The sequence below is a fragment of the Microcebus murinus genome, chromosome 2 (assembly GCF_040939455.1).
Source record: "Microcebus murinus isolate Inina chromosome 2, M.murinus_Inina_mat1.0, whole genome shotgun sequence".
NCBI classification, from domain to species: Eukaryota; Metazoa; Chordata; class Mammalia; order Primates; family Cheirogaleidae; genus Microcebus; species Microcebus murinus.
The window spans coordinates 69,136,926-69,158,380 of NC_134105.1; the positions used below are offsets into that span (position 1 = coordinate 69,136,926).

Below are 21,455 nucleotides of genomic sequence, written 5' to 3' on the forward strand. Positions count from 1 at the left end.
TTCCCCACCCCAAATAAATCCGTAAAATTCCCTAAAGAATACCTAAGAATAAAATTGGTGTATGCCATGAAAGCCATGTAAATATGAATTCAGTCATCCCTTAACCAATATTACTTTTCCTGACATCCTTTTGTAATATTTTTAAAAAATGCAACATCAACAAAAGAAGAGCAAAAAAACCCAGGGGCTTAGATGTATGCTTTAAAATTAGGTTTGATTTTTTTTTTTCCTTCACACTTTTCAAAACAAAAAGCTTTTGTTTTACAGCCAGGGCGCTGGACTTACACACTGAACAATACTCACCATTCTCTGCAAGCCCTGAAAGTGACAGTGACCTCTCGTGCCTCCAGCTCAGCTGTACCCCCATTCACTGTGGAAGCCTTTGTGGAAAGAGACAGCACCCATTTTCCCCAGCCCTTCATGATTTATGCCAATGTGAGAAAGGGGTTTTATCCCATTCTTAATGCTACTGTAACTGCCACAGTTGAGCCAGAGACTGGAGATCCTGTCACTCTGAGACTTCTGGATAATGGAGCAGGTAAGAAGAAATGTCATTCTGATTTTCATGTTCTCAAGAGCTGTGGTGATATGATGCTGTAGTATCGATATTAAGCTTATCTGCAAAATTCCTACAATTCAATTATTTTTCTTATTCAATCTTATCAGATTCTCAAATTCTCAGAGACTCACTGACATACTGAGTAGCTGCAGGTTGACTAGAGAAAAGAGTCCCTGTGAGGCTCCACTCAGTGAGGTCCTTATGACATACCCATATTCCTCTAAGATTCATCAGTTTTGCTATCCAAAAGAACAAGATTGCACAGTTAAAATAGTAAATGAAAACTCAAGAAGGGAGATACAGTGACGGTTAACCCATTTTTTCCCCTTTGGACCCAGTTGTGAAGAAAAAATTGGAAATAGAACTTATGACCCATGAGTTGACCCTGGACTATTCTTTGGCTGAGTAGCTGGGTTGACAGGAGGGCACAGCCTATCTGTAGCACAGCCAGTGTCTTTTACATGTGTGATTTGGTCCCAAGAAGACCAGGCCCACAAGCCCGGAGGAAGCAGGATAGAGATTTCCTTACCCCTGGGAAAATAAAATAAAACAAAACAAAACCCTACCTCAAAGCTCTCATTTTGTACAGAGTTCAGAGCCTCATCATTATACATTACAGACAGCACAGCATCTGGCCAGGCAAACGGCAACACTTGGACTATTTCTCATTAATTTTTTTTTACTTTAAAAAACAAACTCCTTTGTTGTTCCATTTTTCCTGTTCTGTTCTTTTCCTAAACTAAATTCTCTGAATGATAATAGACCTTGAGGTCTATGTTGGCAGCCCTAAATGTTTGATCTACTAATAAAATTATATTCTTTCACCCTGTTGTTTCCAAGTTAATCTTTTTCCAAGAGTCTTGGGTTTGGCAGCCCATTAGTATCTTGCCATGGCAATAGCGTATGACATTTATGAAACAAAAGTTCATTCAAAGGATTTTGGTTCAAGTCCACCTCAGAGCGATACCAGAGAAGTCTTCTTGTTTTGCCTATTGGAGTGGATCCAAATGAACTTCTCGTGCTCTCATTGCTTATCCATGTCCTTACCTTTCATTTTTGTTTACAGTCCAAAACTGCACTTTGTAGAATGTTTCTCCCTTGCCCAGACTGTGGGCTGGCCTGGAGAACAGATCCTGCTTCTCTTAGGGAAAACTACCTGATTCAGCTCAATAGGCTTTTATATGTATTCCCTGGAACCATTTTATTTGTTTGATGTCTAAATTTATATGCTAATGAATGAAATAATGAGAAATACTGCTCAAGCCACAAAGTGTAAATTTAGTTTTCCTCCAACAATACTTAACATAATGTACAAAGTAGTCTAATACTTATTAATATTTTTACAATGGAAGCAATATTTATATGCTAAGTAAAATTAGTGAATAATAAAATGTATACCTATAAAATGCTTTATAATTTAAAATGTACTTTCTCATGCATAGTCTCAAGTAATCATCACAACTCTCAACCCTTTGAGATAACTTATCTCCATTTTATAGATTAGAAAACTGAGGCTCAGATACATGAAGCTTCACAGCTACTAAGTGGCAGATCCAGACCTTAAAACCAAGTCCACTGACTCCCAAGCCAATATTCTTTCTCCGTTTCTCTCTGCCTCAGTGATTAAAAGAGATAGCAGTGATGACAGTGATATGCAGAGATTTTCCTTTTGTTATTTCCCAACAAAGATATACCTTATTGATCATTAAACCACTAAATACCAACATTCGATGTCTTTCCAATAGACAAAAAGTTTTTGTAAGTCTACTTTGATAGTAAGATGTTTAACACTTCTATTTTATTTAAATATACTTTTACTTTTCTCATGTTAAATAGCCCTGCCTCTGCAGAGGGAAAAAGGGGGACACTAGGGCACTTTAGCAATGACACAATGCTGGGGTGCAGGGCTGAGTGTGTGGTGTGAGAACTGAATTCACCTCTAGGATGGGACAAGCTACTTGCCTAGTGTGGCCACCTGCATTTGAATGGTGAATGTGATCTGCATTTGGGCTAAGCTGGACCTCCCACTGCCACCCTGGTGTCTAGGCCTTCCTGCCATTCAGCAATGGACTTGGTTTGGAATTGAACTGCTCTCTGAGGATTAATGCCAAAGAAAGGAAATCTAGTACTGGCCAAGCTTTAGGAATACCCCTGCCCCCCCCCCCACGCCCCGAAGCAAGGTACAGTAGATGGAGCCAAATTCTGTCAAAGTCCAGATCATCAAGCCCCTTAGAATCTAGAGCAACAGTCCCATGAATCTTCTAATGAGGAAATTAAATAATTTCATACTATGTTAACAGCTACCAAAGTTTTTATCAGAGGTTCTTAGTGAAATGGCTTCAAAATGTTCATAAATCCTTGAAATTGTAGGAAAATATGTGTGTGCATATATAAATATATATGTAAATAAACATATTTATATGTTTATTTCCTGGGGAAAAAATAGCTTTCATCTCAAAATAGTCTGTGTTTCAGAATGTGCTTCGTTTCTATAAAAAAGCTAGTATTATTTTCAGTGATACAAATGAGAGCTTTAAAGGTGATTATTAAGTGTTTTATTAACATTGAAGCAGATACAACTCATTTGCCTTTAGAAAATAGTTTTTCAGAAGTTAAGAAATCATAGGGAGAAATTATGGAGCCATTGGGTTTTTAATCACCTGAGAATATCAAAAGGATAGGTATGACCATGATAATATATGCTAATGTGGGAAGAATAAGGGAAGTAAATCTTATTTTTAAAGACTTAAATATTAGTAATAAATTATGATAACAAGTATTGACATTGATTTTTTTTATATATACAGGTGCTGATGTTATAAAAAATGATGGAATTTACTCGAGGTATTTTTTCTCCTTTGCTGGAAATGGCAGATATAGCTTGAAAGTGCATGCCAGTCACTCTCCCAGCGTAAGGACCCTAGTCCACTCTATTCCAGGGAGTCATGCTATGTATGTACCAGGTTACATAGCAAATGGTAAGAATCATTGGCAAGGTTATTTGAGTAATATCTTTTCATGTATATATCTCTGATGGGTATATGTGTTTGTGTGTGTGTATGTGTGTGTGCATGTGTGTGTGTGTGTGTGTGTGTGTGTGTGTGTGTATCAGGCAGAAAGAAAGAAGAGAGAGAGAGAGAGGTAAGAAAGAAATGAAATTTTAAAACTCTTTATATTAAAGTCAATATATAGACTGGTCCAAAGGTAGTGAGTTGTCACTTGATTATTCACAGTCAGTTACAGATTAAACTCCTTGTTCTTCTACTCCCCCCGCCCCACTACTGCACTTGACTAGTCTTTCAAAAAAAAAAAAAAAGAATAAAGTCAATATATAATTTGTTGACTGTCTCTTCAATCCTTATTGATTCACGGTAGTGGATAACAGGAAGGCATTAGGTAATTCCCATAGATTATACCTACTTTCATTTCAGTCATTATTTTGACCTCTTTCTTATTTCCTAGGAAGTACTAACAGATAAAGAGATTTATTGAGTTTTCTCAGTTCCTGCTCCTGTGTTTCCTCTACAGAGGTTTAGGCAAGAGAAAGAGGCAAAAATTTGTTAGCAGTTGAAAGAAGGATGCAAATAGCCCAAATAATCCACACAGGGAATGAGTTCCTGAATAAATACGAGCTTGGGTATTATAGACAACTGAGTGATTCCTGAAGATGTCTGTTTCCTTTAAGATAATAGGGCCACATAAATAGAAGATGCATATTTTTAAACACCATTATAATAGTTCCTGATAGGAAGCAGTGGTTAAAATATAACAGACAAACAAAAATATATCATGCTATAGTTTTTAAAAACAGTCTCAGAAAAAATTTTCCAAGTATTTTTATTTCTAAATATGCATATTCTTTATGAATATTATTCATGTATTTTAGAAGTTATAATTAGTCATTTGGACTATTCCATAACATGATCCTATACTTTTTGTTCTATATGTACTTTTCACTAGAAATAATCAAAATGCTACAGAGGATTTTCATCTGCTGATCTTTTTTGTGTTGCCTAGAACACAATTTACTCTCACTTGTATTTAAAATAAGTTGGATTACTTGAACAGTAATGCAAATCAATTTGCATTGTAATATAATACAATTTGCATTGTAACAGTAATGCAAATCAATTTGCAATAACATGGTTTTATTACATAGATATGATTTTGTCTCTAGATGTAATAGTTTGTTTCCAAACAGATATTCTCTCTTTTATTCATATGTACCATTTTTGAAGGCCTAGCAGGTGACAGACTTAGTCCTAGAACTTGGGAAACCATGTAGAATAAGACCTGATTCTTATCAAAGAGCTTGCAGGCTACTGTCTCATCTGAGCATCTTTCTAAAATATATGAGTTTAGGCCAGGCACGGTGGCTCACGCCTGTAATCCTAACACTCTGGGAGGAGGGCGGATTGCTTGAGTTCAGGAGTTCAAAACCAGCCTGAGCAAGAGCGAGACCCCGTCTCTACTATAAATAGAAAGAAATTAATTGGCCAACTAATATATATAGAAAAAATTAGCTGGGCATGGTGACTCATGCCTGTAGTCCCAGCTACTCAGGAGGCTGAGGCAGCAGAATTGCTTGAGCCCAGGAGTTTGAGGTTGCTGTGAGCTAGGCTGACGCCATGGTACTCACTCTAGCCTGTGCAACAAAGCGAGATTCTGTCTCAAAAAAATAAATAAATAAATAAAATAAAATATATGAGTTTAAAGGATGCAGATGTTAGTATCTAGTATACAGTGAGATTGGAAAAGTAATGTTCAACTATGCTTTTATCTGTGTACTTCATATAGGCCCTAAGAACACAGAAAAGAGAAAGTCAGCTTTCCCTAGGCATGCCTACTACATGTAACATTGACTTTTTCAGCTCATTTTCAGGTGATGACCTGGAGCTGAATGCTGAGAGCTGCTCTATTTTCACACCACCAAATCCCCAAATATAGCAGCATCTGCAGCCTTCCTCCCATTTCAGTCCTCACCTTTCCTGACTTCAGCAGTATATGACATAGTCCACGGATCTCTCCTTTGCTATTTCTTGATTTCCGTGATGCCACACTCTCCTGATTTACCTTTTATTCTCAGGAATTTTTTGTCAGGCTCTTTTTCCAGCTCCCCCTTTTCTACCAGACCTCTAAATGTGGACAATTCTCAGAGCTCAGTCCTCACATTCTCACTCTACCTCTGGAGCCACATTGCCTGGGTCTGAAACCCACCTACTCCACTTATTAGCTGTGTGATCTGGGGCAAGTTACCTAGCTTTCGTGTCTCTCCCTTTCATCATCTATAAAAATGGGGTAATAAGTATACCTTTCTCATAGCCTTGCTGGGAAAATTAAATATTTGATACATGTAAGGCACTTAGAATCATGCCTGGCACATAGTAGGCATTCAATAAATACTACTTATCATTATAGTTGAAATTATTAAATGATCTCATTTAACCATATGGCTTTAATAACATCTATAATATATGCCCATAAGCTCCAAATTCATAATTTCAAAATTGTTAAATCTAGCTAAAACCTTTTTTTTTTTTTTTTTTTTTTTTGGAGACAGAGTCTCACTTTGTTGCCTAGGCTACAGTGAGTGCCGTGGCGTCAGCCTAGCTCACAGCAACCTCAAACTCCTGGGCTCAAGCAATCCTCCTGCCTCAGCCTCCCAAGTAGCTGGGACTACAGGCATGCGCCACCATGCCCGGCTAATTTTTTCTATATATATTAGTTGGCCAATTAATTTCTTTCTATTTATAGTAGAGACGGGGTCTCGCTCTTGCTCAGGCTGGTTTCGAACTCCTGACCTCGAGCAATCCTCCCGCCTCGGCCTCCCAGAGAGCTAGGATTACAGGCGTGAGCCACCGCGCCCAGCCCTTTTTTTTTTTTTTTTGAGCTTAAAATCCATATCTAAGGCTGGGCGTTGTGACTCACACCTGTAATCCTAGCCCTCCGGGAGGCCGAGGCGGGAGGATTGCTTGAGCTCAGGAGTTTGAGACCAGCCTGAGCAAGAGCAAGACCCCCGTCTCTACTATAAATAGAAGGAAATTAGCCAAACAACTAAAAGTAGAAAAAACAAAAATTAGCCGGGCACAGTGGCACATGCCTATAGTCCTAGCTACCCGGGAGGCTGAGGCAGAAGGATCGCTTGACCCCAGGAGCTTGAGGTTGCTGTGAGCTAGGCTGATGCCACTGTACTCTAACCCAGGCAAGAGAGCGAGACTCTGTCTCAAGAAAAAAAAAAAAAAAAAAACCTAAAAAAAATCCATGTCTAACTGGCTCATTAACATCTTTAATTAGATGTTTTATAGGAATCACATACCTTATATCTTAATTTTTGGTCCCTTTCTCCTTAGCCTGCTTCTTCTCCCAACTTGCTCATTTTAGAAACCTGGGGCCTTTTTTTTCTTTTTTCTTTTTACCAATTTTCTCTTCTTCATCATTTCATGTTCAAATAATTACCAGTTTTTGTCAATTTTGTCTCCAAAATACATCTTGAACTGCCTCTCTTGCCTCTTCTCCACTGCTATCACCACCCCATGCTGCCATCTTCTCTCACCTGGACTGGTGAATGGCTGCCTGCTCTCGCTGCTGGCTGTGCTTTAGTTCATTCTCCACTGAGCAGCCAGAGTGACCTGTTAGGAAGCAAATGTGAGCATGTTACTCCCCTGCTTCCCTGCAGCATGTAACATTAAAATCTAAAACCACTGCACTGGCCCACGAGGTCCTGCATGAACTTTTCTCTCCTGCCTCATCTCAAACTACTCTCCTTTCTCTAATTTCATTTTTCTAACTTGAAAGCTCTTCTGTACATCAGGCTTTTACACCAGCCTTTCCCTCCGCCTGAATTGTTCTTCCTTCCACTTTTTACCTGTCTGACTCCTTCCTACTCAACCTTTAGGAAACCTTTCAATGTTACTTCTTTGATACCACTCTAAATTATGGACCTGTTATTTTCCTCCATAGCATTCTGCCTTCTTTCCTTCTTAGACTTATCACAATTTGTAAATATGTTTATCAATATGATTAACATGACTATAAATTCCATAAGGGATACCATACTGTCCATGATTACTGGCACAGCATATGCCCTCAACAAATATTTATTGAATGAATGGATGATTGAATGAATTATTGAATAAATAAACCTAGTTACTATTCTAAAGATGTAGTAAAGAAAAAAAATGGTTTAAAATAGTCTCTTAATAATTTGTCAAGAACAAGCTATTCAGGAGATTTGTAATTTGTGCTATTTTTTTCTTTTGTGTCCCAGGTAACATTCAGATGAATGCCCCAAGGAAGTCAGTGGGCAGAAGTGAGGAGGAGCAAAATTGGGGCTTTGGCCGAATAAGCTCAGGGGGTTCCTTTTCAGTGCTGGGAGTGCCAACCAGCCTCCATACTGATGTGTTTCCACCTTGCAAAATTATTGACCTGGAAGCTATAAAAGTGGAAGAAGAGGTGACCCTATCTTGGACAGCACCCGGAGAAGACTTTGATCAGGGACAAGGTAAGTTTGCTCATTTCATTACCTATTTTTCCACAAGATAGCGTTTCTAATAACTATGTCAGGGGTTAGTTGGGTGAAATTAGATTTGGGGTTTAGAACTGAAAAATCTGCATTGGGTTGTTATGAAAAGCTCTGAGTTGCTGATAAAGCCTTAAATCTTAGAGTGCAAGGAGAATGAGTCAGCTGCCCCAGGATTGAAGAAGTCCTGGTTAACTCGCTGATACTAATCATTCAGAAACCTTGACAGGACCATAAATATCACATGTACAGTGGTCTTTTCAGCAGAAATGGGTTCTGTATTACAGAGCATGGGCTTCTCAATACTGGAGGCAATTAGTTTTCTGAAAATTGGATAGTGAATATTTGTTCATATATTTACAAGTCAGGTTCAGGGGAATATTTCCCATAACTCTTGCAAACCTTAGTGCATTTTTCTCTCCCACTTCTGGCCATCATTTTTATTAAGAAGGCTGGGATCAGTACCCTGATTCAGGGCTTTCTTATCCTTGCATGGGTAAACATTGATGGCATACCTTCTTCTACCTTCCTTTTTCTAAGGCTTATGCTAACTTGCAGCCTTCCTCCCACATTATCTTTATTCCAGATTTTTACTCAATTGTCACACATCATTTATTAAGAAATTTTTATTTCCCTCTACTTATTTGAATTCCACCTTAATCATACACTAAATTCCTGAATTTATTTTGGCCTACTTATATATATAAGTCTATTTATGCACCCATACCATAGTGTCTTAGTTATTGAGGCATTATAGTTTTTTTATATCTGGTAGTGTTGGTCCTTCCACATTGCTATTTTTTAGACTTTATATGCCCATTTTTTATTATTTACTTTCCATATGAAGTTTACAATAAGCTTGACTAGTTAAAGCATAAGCTAGAGGCATTTTTAATAGAATCACATAAAATTTACAAAATAACTTAGGGAAAAATAACATCTTTGTTGTATTGAATCTTGCTTTTAAAAAAAACATAAAATTCTCTTGTTCAGGTTTTAATATGAGTCCTTATGTAGTGTTCTAAAGTTTTGCTCATATTCATATTCTTATTATCTTTATTCCTAGATATTTTAACTTTTTGCTGTTATTCTCATTAATAATTTCTAATAAACTAGAAAAATTACTCAGGGGGACTTAACCTTCACATTTATATTTTTTAAATTTCAGCTACAAGCTATGAAATAAGAATGAGTAAAAGTCTGCAGAATATTCAAGATGACTTTAACAATGCTATTTCAGTGAATACGTCAAATCTAAATCCTCAGGAAGCTGGCACCAGAGAGATATTTACATTCTCTCCCAAACTTTTCACAAATGGACCTGAACATCAACCTGATGGAGAGACACAAGAAAGCCACAGAATTTATGTGGCAGTACGAGCAGTGGATAGGAACTCCTTAAAGTCGGCTGTATCTAACATTGCCCAGGCATCTCTGTTTATCCCCCCAAATTCTGCCCCTATACCTGCCAGAGATTATCTAATATTGAAAGGAGTTTTAACAGCAATGGGTTTGATAGGAATCATTTGCCTTATTATAGTTGGAATACACTATACTGTAAATAGGAAGAAGAGAGCAGACAAGAAAGACAATAGAACAAAATTACTATGAACAAATGTATAAAATACTTTCCTCCTTAGATATAAGACCTATGGCCTTTACACTTTGCAAATTAAACCAAGAAAGTCAAAGTAACATCAAACTGTACTAAAATGCATTGAGTATTTTACAATACAGATCAGATTTTGACATAGTAAATAAAAAATTCTTTTATGATACTCATTTTGGGGGGGTGCAGGGTGGGAATTAGAAAATTCCTAGCCTTTGGCTTTGGAAAAATAATAAATTATTCTGCAAAGTAATGTCTTTAAAGGCAAGGCAAGGGCAAAGTTGAATCAGAATCAAGAAAAGCTTATTTTATTGAAGTGGAAAAACAACCCCAAGTAAAGAAAAGAGGGTCAGGTCTGAATTATGCAGTATAACTGTCTGTATGAAGTAATTGAAGCAATCATTTAGTTACTTTGATTAATTTTCCATTTCTCCTTATCTGTACAGAACAGGTTGCTTGTTTATAGCTGAAGATCAAGCTGCACTTTATATATGAAGCCTCTGTTATAAAGTTCTTTACCTCTTGCCATTTGGTTAAATATACTACAGATCAAATCCACCACTAGTGCCCAAAGATCTTTTTCACTGCAAGAGGTAACCTTAAAATGTGGGTATTATCCTTGTCCTTTTAAATTGGTTTTGTAACAAAAGTCTATTGAATTTATTGTTTATAAGTTTCAACTCCCATCAAAACAGCTTTCCAAGTTATTGCCTTGGGTATTATTAGATGAAAATGGTTATAGCTCTCATAAGGGTTTAAGTAAGGAATGAATGACAGTGTTCTGAGCTTATTTTAATACATACATAGACCGAACAGTTTTATTCAATTTCAACCAATGCAGAAGTCAAACGGGAGAGACTGACCTTTGGAAATGATCAGCTGGTTCTGTTCTTTGGTTAATAAGAGTCTAGAATCCTTTCTCCATCAAGAACTATTTGCCAAGGGCAGGGGATGAGGAAAGCACAGATTATAAGGAAATAAAAAGCATCTTTCATCTAATTTTATTTCTTCTTTTTTTAAAAGATTATTGAACAATAGAATCACTTGCTTTTTAAATTAAAGAGCTTAAAATTTTATTGAATACATACAAATAATAATATGCAATAGATCTAAGTTTTACAACCAGAACAAATTGAGAATAAAAATTAGATTATTTTGGGGGGTGGTGGAGAGGTAATTGTGGGGAATTGCTACAGGAAGAAAGAGACAGCATGAAGTTCCAAGTGAGAGATTCAGCAGTGCTGGGCAGAAAAAAAACAATCAAATCTCTCTAACTAGGACATCTCCCTGTACTTTATGCCACAGCCCATGTCTGGTCTGTTACCTTCTAAGTCTCGCAGTGCCTAGATTTTTGCAGTTGGGAGCTTCAAGACCCTTGGAGCCCCGTTCCTGACGTGGCAGTCAGTCCCTCCGTGCTCTATTGCAATTATGTCGTTAGCCTGGAATTTGCTACTCTTTAGTTTCACTCTTGGCTAGTAAAATAGAGAGACAGGGTGTGGTGGGTTTCAAGCTCTCAAGTATTTTCCTCATTTTACAGACAGAAAAATGGAGGGTTCAGTGAGTAATTCAAAGTTCTATGCTGATTAATGGCAGAACTACATAGAAGTAGAGCCAGGTTCTCAGACCACTCCTGTCTATTTAAGAAGGTGCAGACAGATGCCAGGGATTCTACCTAGAAATATTTAACTCTTTCAAGATAGCAGACTTAGATAGCAACTCTTTCAATTAGCAGAAAAGCAGGTATATAGCTTTAAATGGTGGGGTTTCATTGTTGTTGTTTTCCATTTTGTAGATTAAGGAAGGGAATAAATGGACTTAAGTTCAGAAATTAGTAACGCATAGTAGGCAAAACTAAGGATTCTAAAAGCATTGAAGGGCCAGGCACAGTGGCTCACGCCTGTAATCCTAAGACTCTGGGAGGCCTAGGCAGGCGAATCGTTTGAGCTCAGGAGTTTGAGACCAGCCTGAGCAAGAGCAAGACCCCGTCTCTCCCAAAAATAGAAAAAATTAGCCAGGCATGGAAGCACATGCCTGTAGTTTCAGCTACGCAGGAGGCTGACGCAGTAGGATCACTTGAGCCCAGGAGTTTGAGGTTGCTGTGAGCTAGGCTGAAGCCACGGCATTCTAGCTGAGGCAACAGAGTGAGACTCTCTCTGTCTCAAAAAATAAAAAATAAAAAAATAAAGGCATTGAAGTAACAAAAAAGCATAACATGGTAGAAAGGATGATTTTGTGAAGTGGGTAGGGTAAACAATGTTCAGTAGCTGTAAGGAGTGAAAACATTAGACAACAAAAAAGATGTGATAAACGTAGAAAAATAATACATTTAGAGATACCAGCAATAGATAGAACAGAATCATTGTAAAGGCCTTGTTGATCCTGAATAAATGATAAAAAATTAGAAACGAAAGAATTGGGCCAAATAGGATGAGGAACTATGAAGCATTGGTCGCTTCTGGAATACCACATAAATAGTGTTATCATTGAAGTTTTAACCTGAGATTGCATGAGGAGGAAAATTGTGGGCCAGATGCATAGTTATCTGAGAGAGAGAAGAAAAGTCTATGGAATGAAGGCAATATAGGCAGATATTGTTATCTTCAAATGGCAGAACAGTAATTGTTATGCAGTGGATAGAAATTTGTTCTGGAAATTGAAGAGAATGTTACCTCTCTAATTTTTGCCCTATTCTTTTAGGGATAGTAGAGGAAGATTAAATCTTAATAAGAGGGAAAGTAAGGGATGGGGAATTTTTAAAGGCTATTGATAAAGCCTGTGCACTAAACAGGTTGCTGTTTATGTGAGCACTATTGAGTGCCCCCCAAAATATTTTTGTAGTTACATGTTAATACCAGAAAGCCTACAAAAATATTTTATTTTATATGCTTTATCTATTGTTACAGTGTAATTATTTTTAGAAAAATCCACCTCTAGATATATCATTCATTTACAACAATGACAAATCTGATTGTACTGGTGGTTGAGTTGCTCATATCAAACTAATCCTCTTGCTGATAATAATTATAATTCTGGAAATAAAGATAAACCACAATTCTTCGGACACTGACAGAAGCAGACAAACACTGGAGGAGCTATGACCCTTTCAAAGGGGGAAGAAATCTAGGTGATATCCATATTTAACCAGATTTTTCCCTGAAAGCTCTCCCCAGTTTGCTCAGAACATCTGCATAAACTCAAATGGAAAACAGCTGTCTTGGTTGACAATCCAGAAGTAAAAGATTGGCTGTCACGGTAGTTGAAAATTGAGGAAGGAAATCCAAGAAAAGATGCAACCACAAAGAGGAAAGTCCTCAAATGTGCAACCTCATAATCCTTGGGTGAATCCTAAAATGTAAAGGGATCTAGAGCTGAGAGGCTAACCAGAACTGAAGAGAGATTTTAACAACTGCCTACTGCCTTGTTCTGAGGAGAATGAGTTTAGGATTCAACCCCACCTATGTTAGAAGGGCTAGTAAGCAGCTTGGGCTTCCATTAAAACTCTAGAAGAGCCACAGTAGAAATAAGGACTATGTCCCAGACTAAGAGTTATGCTCTAGAACTAAGGGGAGAACCAACATTGACCTACTCTGACAAAGCCTAAAACCAAGTCTCCACAGAATCAAGATGATTCATCAATAATCTAACTACCACTAGAACATAACTCAGAGGAGAATCTCTACAACATATCATCCAATATATAATAAATTACTAGACATGCCAACAAGCAGGAAATCCTCCCCAAAATGGAAGATCCAAAAATAATCCAGATTTGGAATTAGAAAACATAGTTTATCATAATCATTATAAATATGATTAAGAAACTATAGGAAAAGATGGATATAAATTATGAATAGAGGAGGAATTTCTGGAAAGATGTGGAAACTCTTAAGCAGTAGGAATCCTAAAATTGAAAAATACAATATATGAATTTTTTTTGTAATGAGTTAATAATAGATTGGTACTACAGAAGAAAGGGTCAGATGATTTGAAGACAGGAAAATAGAAATCATCCAAACTGAAACAGTTTGTTTCAAATCATGAAAAAGCAAAAATGACCTGTGTGACAATATCAAGAATACTAACATATATGTAAATGGGTCCCAAAATTAAAGAAATGATAAAAGGGAGCATAATATATTAAAAGAAACATTGGCTGACAATATTCCAAATTTGATTTAAACTATCAATCCATAGATCTAAGTTGTTCAAGTAAACCTAAAATAGGATCTATACAAAGAAAACAACTAGGCACATCATTGATAATGGTGAGTGACTCACCAGAAGCAATTGAGGCCACAAGATGATGAAATGACTTCTTAAAGTGATAAAAGAAAAATCTATCAACATCAAACTCTATCAAGCAAAAGTATCTTTTAAAATGAAGACAGATAAGTAAAAACTAATTTTTGCCAGCAAGAAATACCAAAGGAATTTCTCTGGGCTAAAGGAAAATGATGTCTGATGGAAATACGAATCTACAGGATCAAAGAAAGATTACTAGAAATTACAAATAGGTAGGTAAATATGATATGCTGATGGTTTGCCTTACCCAATTCCTTTAAAAAACAATTAACTATAGCAAATATAATAATACATTGTGATATTAATAATATAAAAAAGTAAGATATATGCCAATAAAAGCAGAATGACCAGAAAGGTAACACATGGAATTAAACTGTTGAAAGGTACTTACATTACACATAAAGTGGTACAATATTAAATTAGGATATTTAAGGATAAATTAAGGATGCATGTTGTAACTTGTTTAGTACCCGTAAAAAATAGACAATGGTATGCTTAAAAAACTAATAAGTGTGATAAAATGGAACACTAAAACTACTCAGTTAATTTAAAAGAAGACAGGAGCAATAAAGAAACAAAGGACAGAGGGGAATAACAGAAAGCAAATGCCAAGATGTAAGACTTAAAACCAGCTAAATTGATAATTATATTAAATATAAATAGACTAAACATCACAACTAAAAAGCAGAGATTTTCAGACCTGATTAAAAAAAGCAAGACTGAACTATATGCAATTTACAATAAATGCATTTTAAATATAAAGACGCAGGAGTCGAAAGCAAAAAGATGAAAAATGATATAATATACAAACACTAAGTATAAGAAAACTGGTGTGGCTATAATACTATAAAACAAACTAGACCTTGAGAAAGGAGAAAGCGAGAGGGTCATTTCATAATGATAAAAAAAATCAATTCATAAAGAAGATATAATGACCATAAATGTATATGAACCTAATAACAGAGCTTCAAAATCCCAGAAACAAAAATTCCCAGAACTGAAGGGAGAAACTAACAAATCCACAATTAAACTTCGATATTTTAATGTTTCACTGTCAATAGTTGTAGAACAACTAGACATAAAAACTCAAGAATAGAGAATATTTGAACATCAATCAAACTTCAATAATTGTAGAACAACTAGACATAAAAACTCAAGAATGGAGAATATATGAACATCAATCAACCTGACCTATTGACATTTATAAAACACCACAACCAACTAGAACATTCTTTTTAAGTGCTCATGTAATAGGGCTCACTTTCACCAAATTAGAACACATGGTAGGCCACAAACATATCTCAGTAAATTGCAGTGGAATGAAACCCTACAGGCTATATTCTCTGACCACAATGGAATAGAGTTATAAATTTTAAAAAATCTAAAAAGCCTCCAAATATTTTCAAATTAAGCAACACATTTTTAAATAACCTATAGGTCAAAGAAGAAATCACAAGGGAAATTAGGAGGTATTCCCTACCAAATGGTAATTAAAACACAATGCCCCAAAATTTGTGGGATTCAGTAAAATCAATTAGAAGGAAACTTATTGTTTTAAATGTTTAAACATTTCTTAATTAAAATGTTTTAATTAAGAAAATCTGGCCAGGTGTGGTGGCTCACACCTGTAATCCTAGCACTCTGGGAGGCCAGCGGATTGCTTGAGCTCAGGAGTTCAAGACTGGCCTGAGCAAGAGCAAGACCCCATCTCTACTAAAAATTAGAAAGAAATTAGCTGGACAACTAAAAATATATATATAAAAAATTAGCTGGGCATAGTGGCACATGCCTGTAGTCCCAGCTACTTGGGAGGCTGGGGCGGTAGGATCACTTGAGCCCAGGAGTTTGAGATTGCTGTGAGCTAGACTGATGCCATGGCACTCTAGCCTGGGCAACAGAGTGAGACTCTGTCTCAAAAAAAAAAAATGTTTTAATTAAGAAAATAATAAATTCAAACTTTCACTTGAAGAAGCTAGAAAAATAAGAGCAAACCGAATCCAAATTAGTAGAAAAGAAATTAAAAAGACAAAAGCAGAAATAAATTAAATAGAAAAAAAACAACAAAGCTAAAAATTGGTACATGAAAAGATTAATAAATTGACAAACTTCATAAGACTGATAAGGAAAAAAGAGAGAAAACAAAAATAGCCAATATTAGAAATGAAGAAGAATATAGCACTTTCTATAGATACCGCAGAAAACGAAAGGGTAATAAGGGGATATTATGAACAACTTATACTATTTGACAACTCAAGCAAATGAACAAACTTGAAAAACACAACCTTGCCAAATGCTGCAAAAAGTAATCAATAATCTGAGTAGGCCTGACATCTATTCAAGAAATTGTGTAAATAAAACCTTCTTCATAAATCTCAGGCTACAGTTGGCATCACTCATGAATATTGTCAAATATTTAAAGAAAAATTAATAACCATGTTAAATTTTTGAAAATAGAGAACATTTTCCACCTAATTGTATGTGACTAGCATAATTTTGATTCCATAACTTGACAAGAAAATAATATTCAGAACAATATCCCTCACAAACATAGAAAGTATCAGAAGTTGTATATACAAATATATTAATGTTATTAATCTCACAATACATCATGTGGGATTCAACACAGAAATGCAAGATTAATACAATATTTTCAAAAGTCAACTAATGTAACTCATTACATTAACAGAAGAAAGAAGAAATATACTCTCTCCATCAATGCATAACATGCATTTCACAAAAATTCATTCTCATTAATAAGGAAAAAATATTCCTGTATAACAGATATGAAAAAGAACTCTCAATCTAATAAAGCATATATATAAAAACTATAGTTACCATATTTAATGATGAAATATTATATATATACTTTTCTTGAGATTCAGAACTTCACAAGAGTATTCACTCCCCTCCTAACTAGTATCATAAGGCAAGAAAAATAAATATAAGGTGAATATTGGAAAAGAAGTGGTAAAACTGATGTTATTTGCAGCTTACATGACTGTGCACATACTCCTAAGAAATGTGCATATATATTATATAAATATAATATATATAATATAAATGTAATATATATTTGAACTTATAAGTAAATATAGCAGGTCTTGGAATGCAAAGTCAATATACACAGACCATATTTTTTATACATTAGCAGTAAACATTTCAAAAATGAAATTAGAAAAGTATACTACTTAAAATAGCATCAAAACACAAGGAAAAAAACTACTTAGAGAAAAATTTGACTAAAAATGTACAATACCTCTATACTGAAAACTACAAAATACTACAAAATTAAATTAAAGAAGGCCTAAATAAATGGAGAGATATACCATACCCGTGGATTGGAAAACCCTGAATTCTTAAGATGGGGAGTCATCTCAGATTGATTTATAGAACCAGTGCAATCCCAATTAAAATACCAGCAGAATTTTGTAAAAATGTGCAAGTTTTTTCAAATATATAAAAATACAAAAGATCTAGGATAGACAAAACACTCTTGTAAAAGAAAAGAAAAGTTAGAGAACTTACAATCTGATTTAACAATTTACTATAAACCTATAGTGATTAAGGCAGTGTGTTATTGGTGCAAAGATAGACAAATAGATCAATGGAACAGAATATAGAATCCAGAAATAGATCCACATATATATGGTTAATAGATTTTCTATAAAGGTATGACAAATTGAGCGACGCTGTGAAAAGACACGAGTGAGGAGTCGGGATTTGGTCGAGATCCTCGACGTATTTGTGCAGAATGTCATCAGATAGGGAGAAATACTCACTTCCAGTTATGCAAAATGAGTCTGATCGAGGCAGTTCTCTCTCTTCAGATCTTCAGGAAGATTATGAAGAACTACTTCGTTACGCTATAGTGACTCCAAATATTGAATCCAGTGGTTCCCAGTCATCTCATTCTAAGGGAGAAGTGGCACCAGATGTTAGAATTCCTACTGCAATTGATGATATTCTTCATAGTCAAGGGGATAACCCTTTAAGAGAAACTCCAATGGAAGTTGGAAAAGGATGTGATTTCAATATTTCAAGTCATTCAAAGACAGATGGGTCATCACCAGTGTTATCACCAAAGAAGCCTTCTCACCCAGTCATGGATTTTTTCAGTTCACATCTTTTCCTTAACTCTTCCTCACCAGCAACTAACTCTAGTCATACAGATGGCCATGAAATAATTATGAGCTATTATCTTGTTTCTGATGAAAGCCTTCAGAAGATGGAAAATGTACTTGATCTTTGGAGCTGAGATCTTAAGACAAATATCATATCTAAACTAAGTAAATGGAAACTTAATTTTATTGACTGGCACCGAATGGAAATGAAAAAAGAGGAAGAAAAACATGCAGCACATTCAAAACAACTGTGAAAACAGATCAACAAATTCAAGGAGCTGCAGAAAGCCTTTGAAATCTCCATTGGGAGAAAAGATGAGGTGATTTCTAGCTTGTCTCATGCCATAGGCAAGCAGAAGGAAAAGACAGAGTTGATGAGAACATTCTTCCACTGGCGAATTGGCCATGTCGTATCCAGACAGGATGTTTATGAAGGTAAACTAGCTGACCAGTACTTCCAGAGAACTTTACTGAAGAAAGTCTGGAAAGGCTGGCACTCCATAGTACAAAAGCAGTGGAAAGATGTAGTGGAACCAGCTTGTCAAGCAAGAGCTGAAGAAGTTTGTGTCCAGATTTCCAACGATTATGAAACCAAAGTTGCTAAGTTAACTGGAGCTTTGGAAAATGCAAAAGCTGAAATTCAAAGAATGCAACATAAAAAAGAACACTTTGAAGATTACATGAAAAAAGCTTTCATAGGGGGTGTATGTGCATTAAATCTTGAAGCCATGACTATATTTCAAAACAGAAATGATACAGGAATAGACTCAATAAATAATAAAAAGGAAGAATATGGTCCCAGTGTACAAGGAAAAGAACATCCTGTTCCTTTGGATCCTTCGGCTCCCCAGATACCTGTACCAGTTGCATCTCCACTGCTGCCATCCCCACCTGCAGTGGCCAGTGCGAACACCATTCCCTCTGCTGCTTCCATGGCTTCTGCTGGGGCTGCTTCCGTGTCTTCTGTTCACATTCCCGGTTCTCTTCTTGGTGCAGGATCTGCAGCTAGTGCTGCACCAGAAGAAATGTACGTGCCAAGAGTTGTAACTTCTGCACAACAGAAAGCTGGAAGAACGATTACAGCGCGGATCACAGGGAGATGTGATTTTGCTCCAAAAAACAGAATTATTAGCAGTTTAGCTATTATGGGAGTTTCTCCTCCCATGAGCTCAGTCATTGTGGAAAAACATCATCCAGTCACAATGCAAACCATTCCTCAAGCAACTGTGGCAAAATATCCCCGGACCTTTCATCCTGAAAGTAGTACCTCAGCTTCCAGATCACTTGGAACCAGATCACCTCACAGTCTTTCACGAGTGGTTCATTCCATAAAAGTGGTTGACTAAAGTGAATGTGTTCATAGTGAGGTCTTCTAATTCCTCTGGTTTTACCAAGAGTTAGAAGTCTTTAGTTTTTAACTTTTCCATATTCTTAGAACATCATGTATACATCAAGTTAATCTATTCAAAATTACAAGAGACTTTTCCAAGCTCTACTATCTTTTGTAATTATATGTAGAAATTATTTTAATGTTATTTTTTATTTAAGCAATTAAATAAAACTTTTTTAAATTAAAAAAGGTATGGAAAATCAATGGGGAGAAGCAATTTAATGGGTAAAAAAATAATTATTTTTAATAAATGATGTTGAAACAATTAGACCTATGTGTAGGAAAATAATTTTATTGCTACCTTATAAAAATATGAACTCCTGGTGAATCATAAATATAAGAACTAAGATATATAATTCTAGAAAAAATATATCTTTACAACTATAGTATAGAATGATTTCTTAGAGAAAACACTAAGCATGAAAGTTATGATGGACTTCATCATAACTAAATATTTGAGCTCATCAAAAGACACTATTACTAACTGAAAGAGCAAGCCACAGAGTGGGAGAAAATATTCACAACATATATATCTGACAAAGAAATCATATCTCAAATATATAAAAACTTTGTAAGTTTTCATAAAAATTCTAAGAATCCAATAAAAATGAGCAAAAGACTTGAACAGACACTTGACAAAGATATATAAAATAGCTAAAAATCACATAAAAGGTAATCAACCCTATTGTTCATCAAGAAATTAAAAATTGTAAGCCTTTTATCCCCATGGTGCACAAGCTGATCACTTGCGGATCATATGTTGCCCTTTAAAATGATTGGTTCCCTGCTGTTGCCCTTTAAAATGATTGGTTCCCTGCTGTTGCCCTTTAAAATGATTGGTTCCCCACTGTTGCCCTTTAAAATGATTGGCAGGTTGGTTGCTCGCGGGCAGCAAGCCATTCCTTCCCCTGATTGGGCATTCAAGCCTTGCATTTTATTTCATCCCATGAAGCTCCACGCAGCAGTGTAGAAGCAGAAGTGTGCTGTTAGCTGATTGCCCCACCCTGAGCGCAGTTCCCTGCTATCTTCAACCTCCCGACCAGCAGGAAAGTTCCTCTGCCCCACAGTACTAGACATCCTAGCTCATGCAATAAGAGAGGGAAGCAAAATAAAAAATATAAGATTGAAAAGGAAGAAATAAATATGTTATTATTCAGAGATAAGATATATACATACAAGATACAAAATATTCTGTAAATACTACAAATAAGTAAATTTAGCAAGATCACTAAATTTAAGGTCAATACATAAAAATCTATTACATTTCTATATACCAGTAATAAACAATTAGAAAATGAAATTTTATGCAAATATTATTTATAATGGCACCAAAAAAAACCCTAAGAATAAATCTAATGAAAGATGCACAAGACATCTACCCTGAAAACTATAAATCACAGTTGAGACAAATTAATTAAAACTTAAAAGGAAGAGAGATACTGTCTCCATAGATTGAAAAAGACTCAATATTATAAAGATGTCAAGTCTCCCAAAACTGATTTATAAATTGAATTCATTCCTTTCAAACTCAGTGGATTATTTTTGTCAAATGGATAAGCTGATTCTAAATTTTATACTGAAATGCACCCAAAATAGCCAGAATAATCTTGAATAAAAACAAATCTGGAGTGCTTACACTACAAGATATCAAGAGCAGCAATACAGATATACAGAGCAGATATACAGAGCAGCAATAATAACACAGTAAGTTATTAAGAGGATAGTCACATAGACCATGGAATAGGGAAGAGAGCAGAGAGTTCGGAATCACATTTCCAGTCACCTCATCCACAAGAAAAGCACAACTGCAATTCAGTACACAAAGGGGCAGAAAAATGCTCTTTGCTGTTTGTTTTCTAGTGTCTAAAACCACAGGCGATGGCTCAACAGAATTGTCTGGACAAGGGTCACAAGATCATAGTTACTGGAGATAAGGTCGACTGAAACCACCAGTT

At 35.8% G+C, this 21,455-nt stretch overlaps 1 protein-coding gene and 1 pseudogene across 1 annotated transcript in view; both read left to right on the forward strand.

The window, feature by feature from the left end:
• CLCA2 (chloride channel accessory 2) overlaps positions 1-10,686 on the forward strand; it is a 31,049-nt gene extending 20,363 nt beyond the window's left edge. Inside the window, exons 11-14 of the mRNA XM_012747534.3 lie at positions 268-538; positions 3,367-3,537; positions 7,827-8,060; positions 9,247-10,686. Coding sequence (XP_012602988.2) covers positions 268-538; positions 3,367-3,537; positions 7,827-8,060; positions 9,247-9,689 — 1,119 coding nt within the window. The 3' untranslated portion in view covers positions 9,690-10,686. The remainder of the gene's footprint in view (positions 1-267; positions 539-3,366; positions 3,538-7,826; positions 8,061-9,246) is intronic.
• A 6,848-nt stretch (positions 10,687-17,534) lies between these two features.
• On the forward strand, positions 17,535-19,625 carry LOC105861772 (centrosomal protein POC5 pseudogene; annotated as a pseudogene).
• The last annotated feature ends 1,830 nt before the right edge of the window (positions 19,626-21,455 follow it).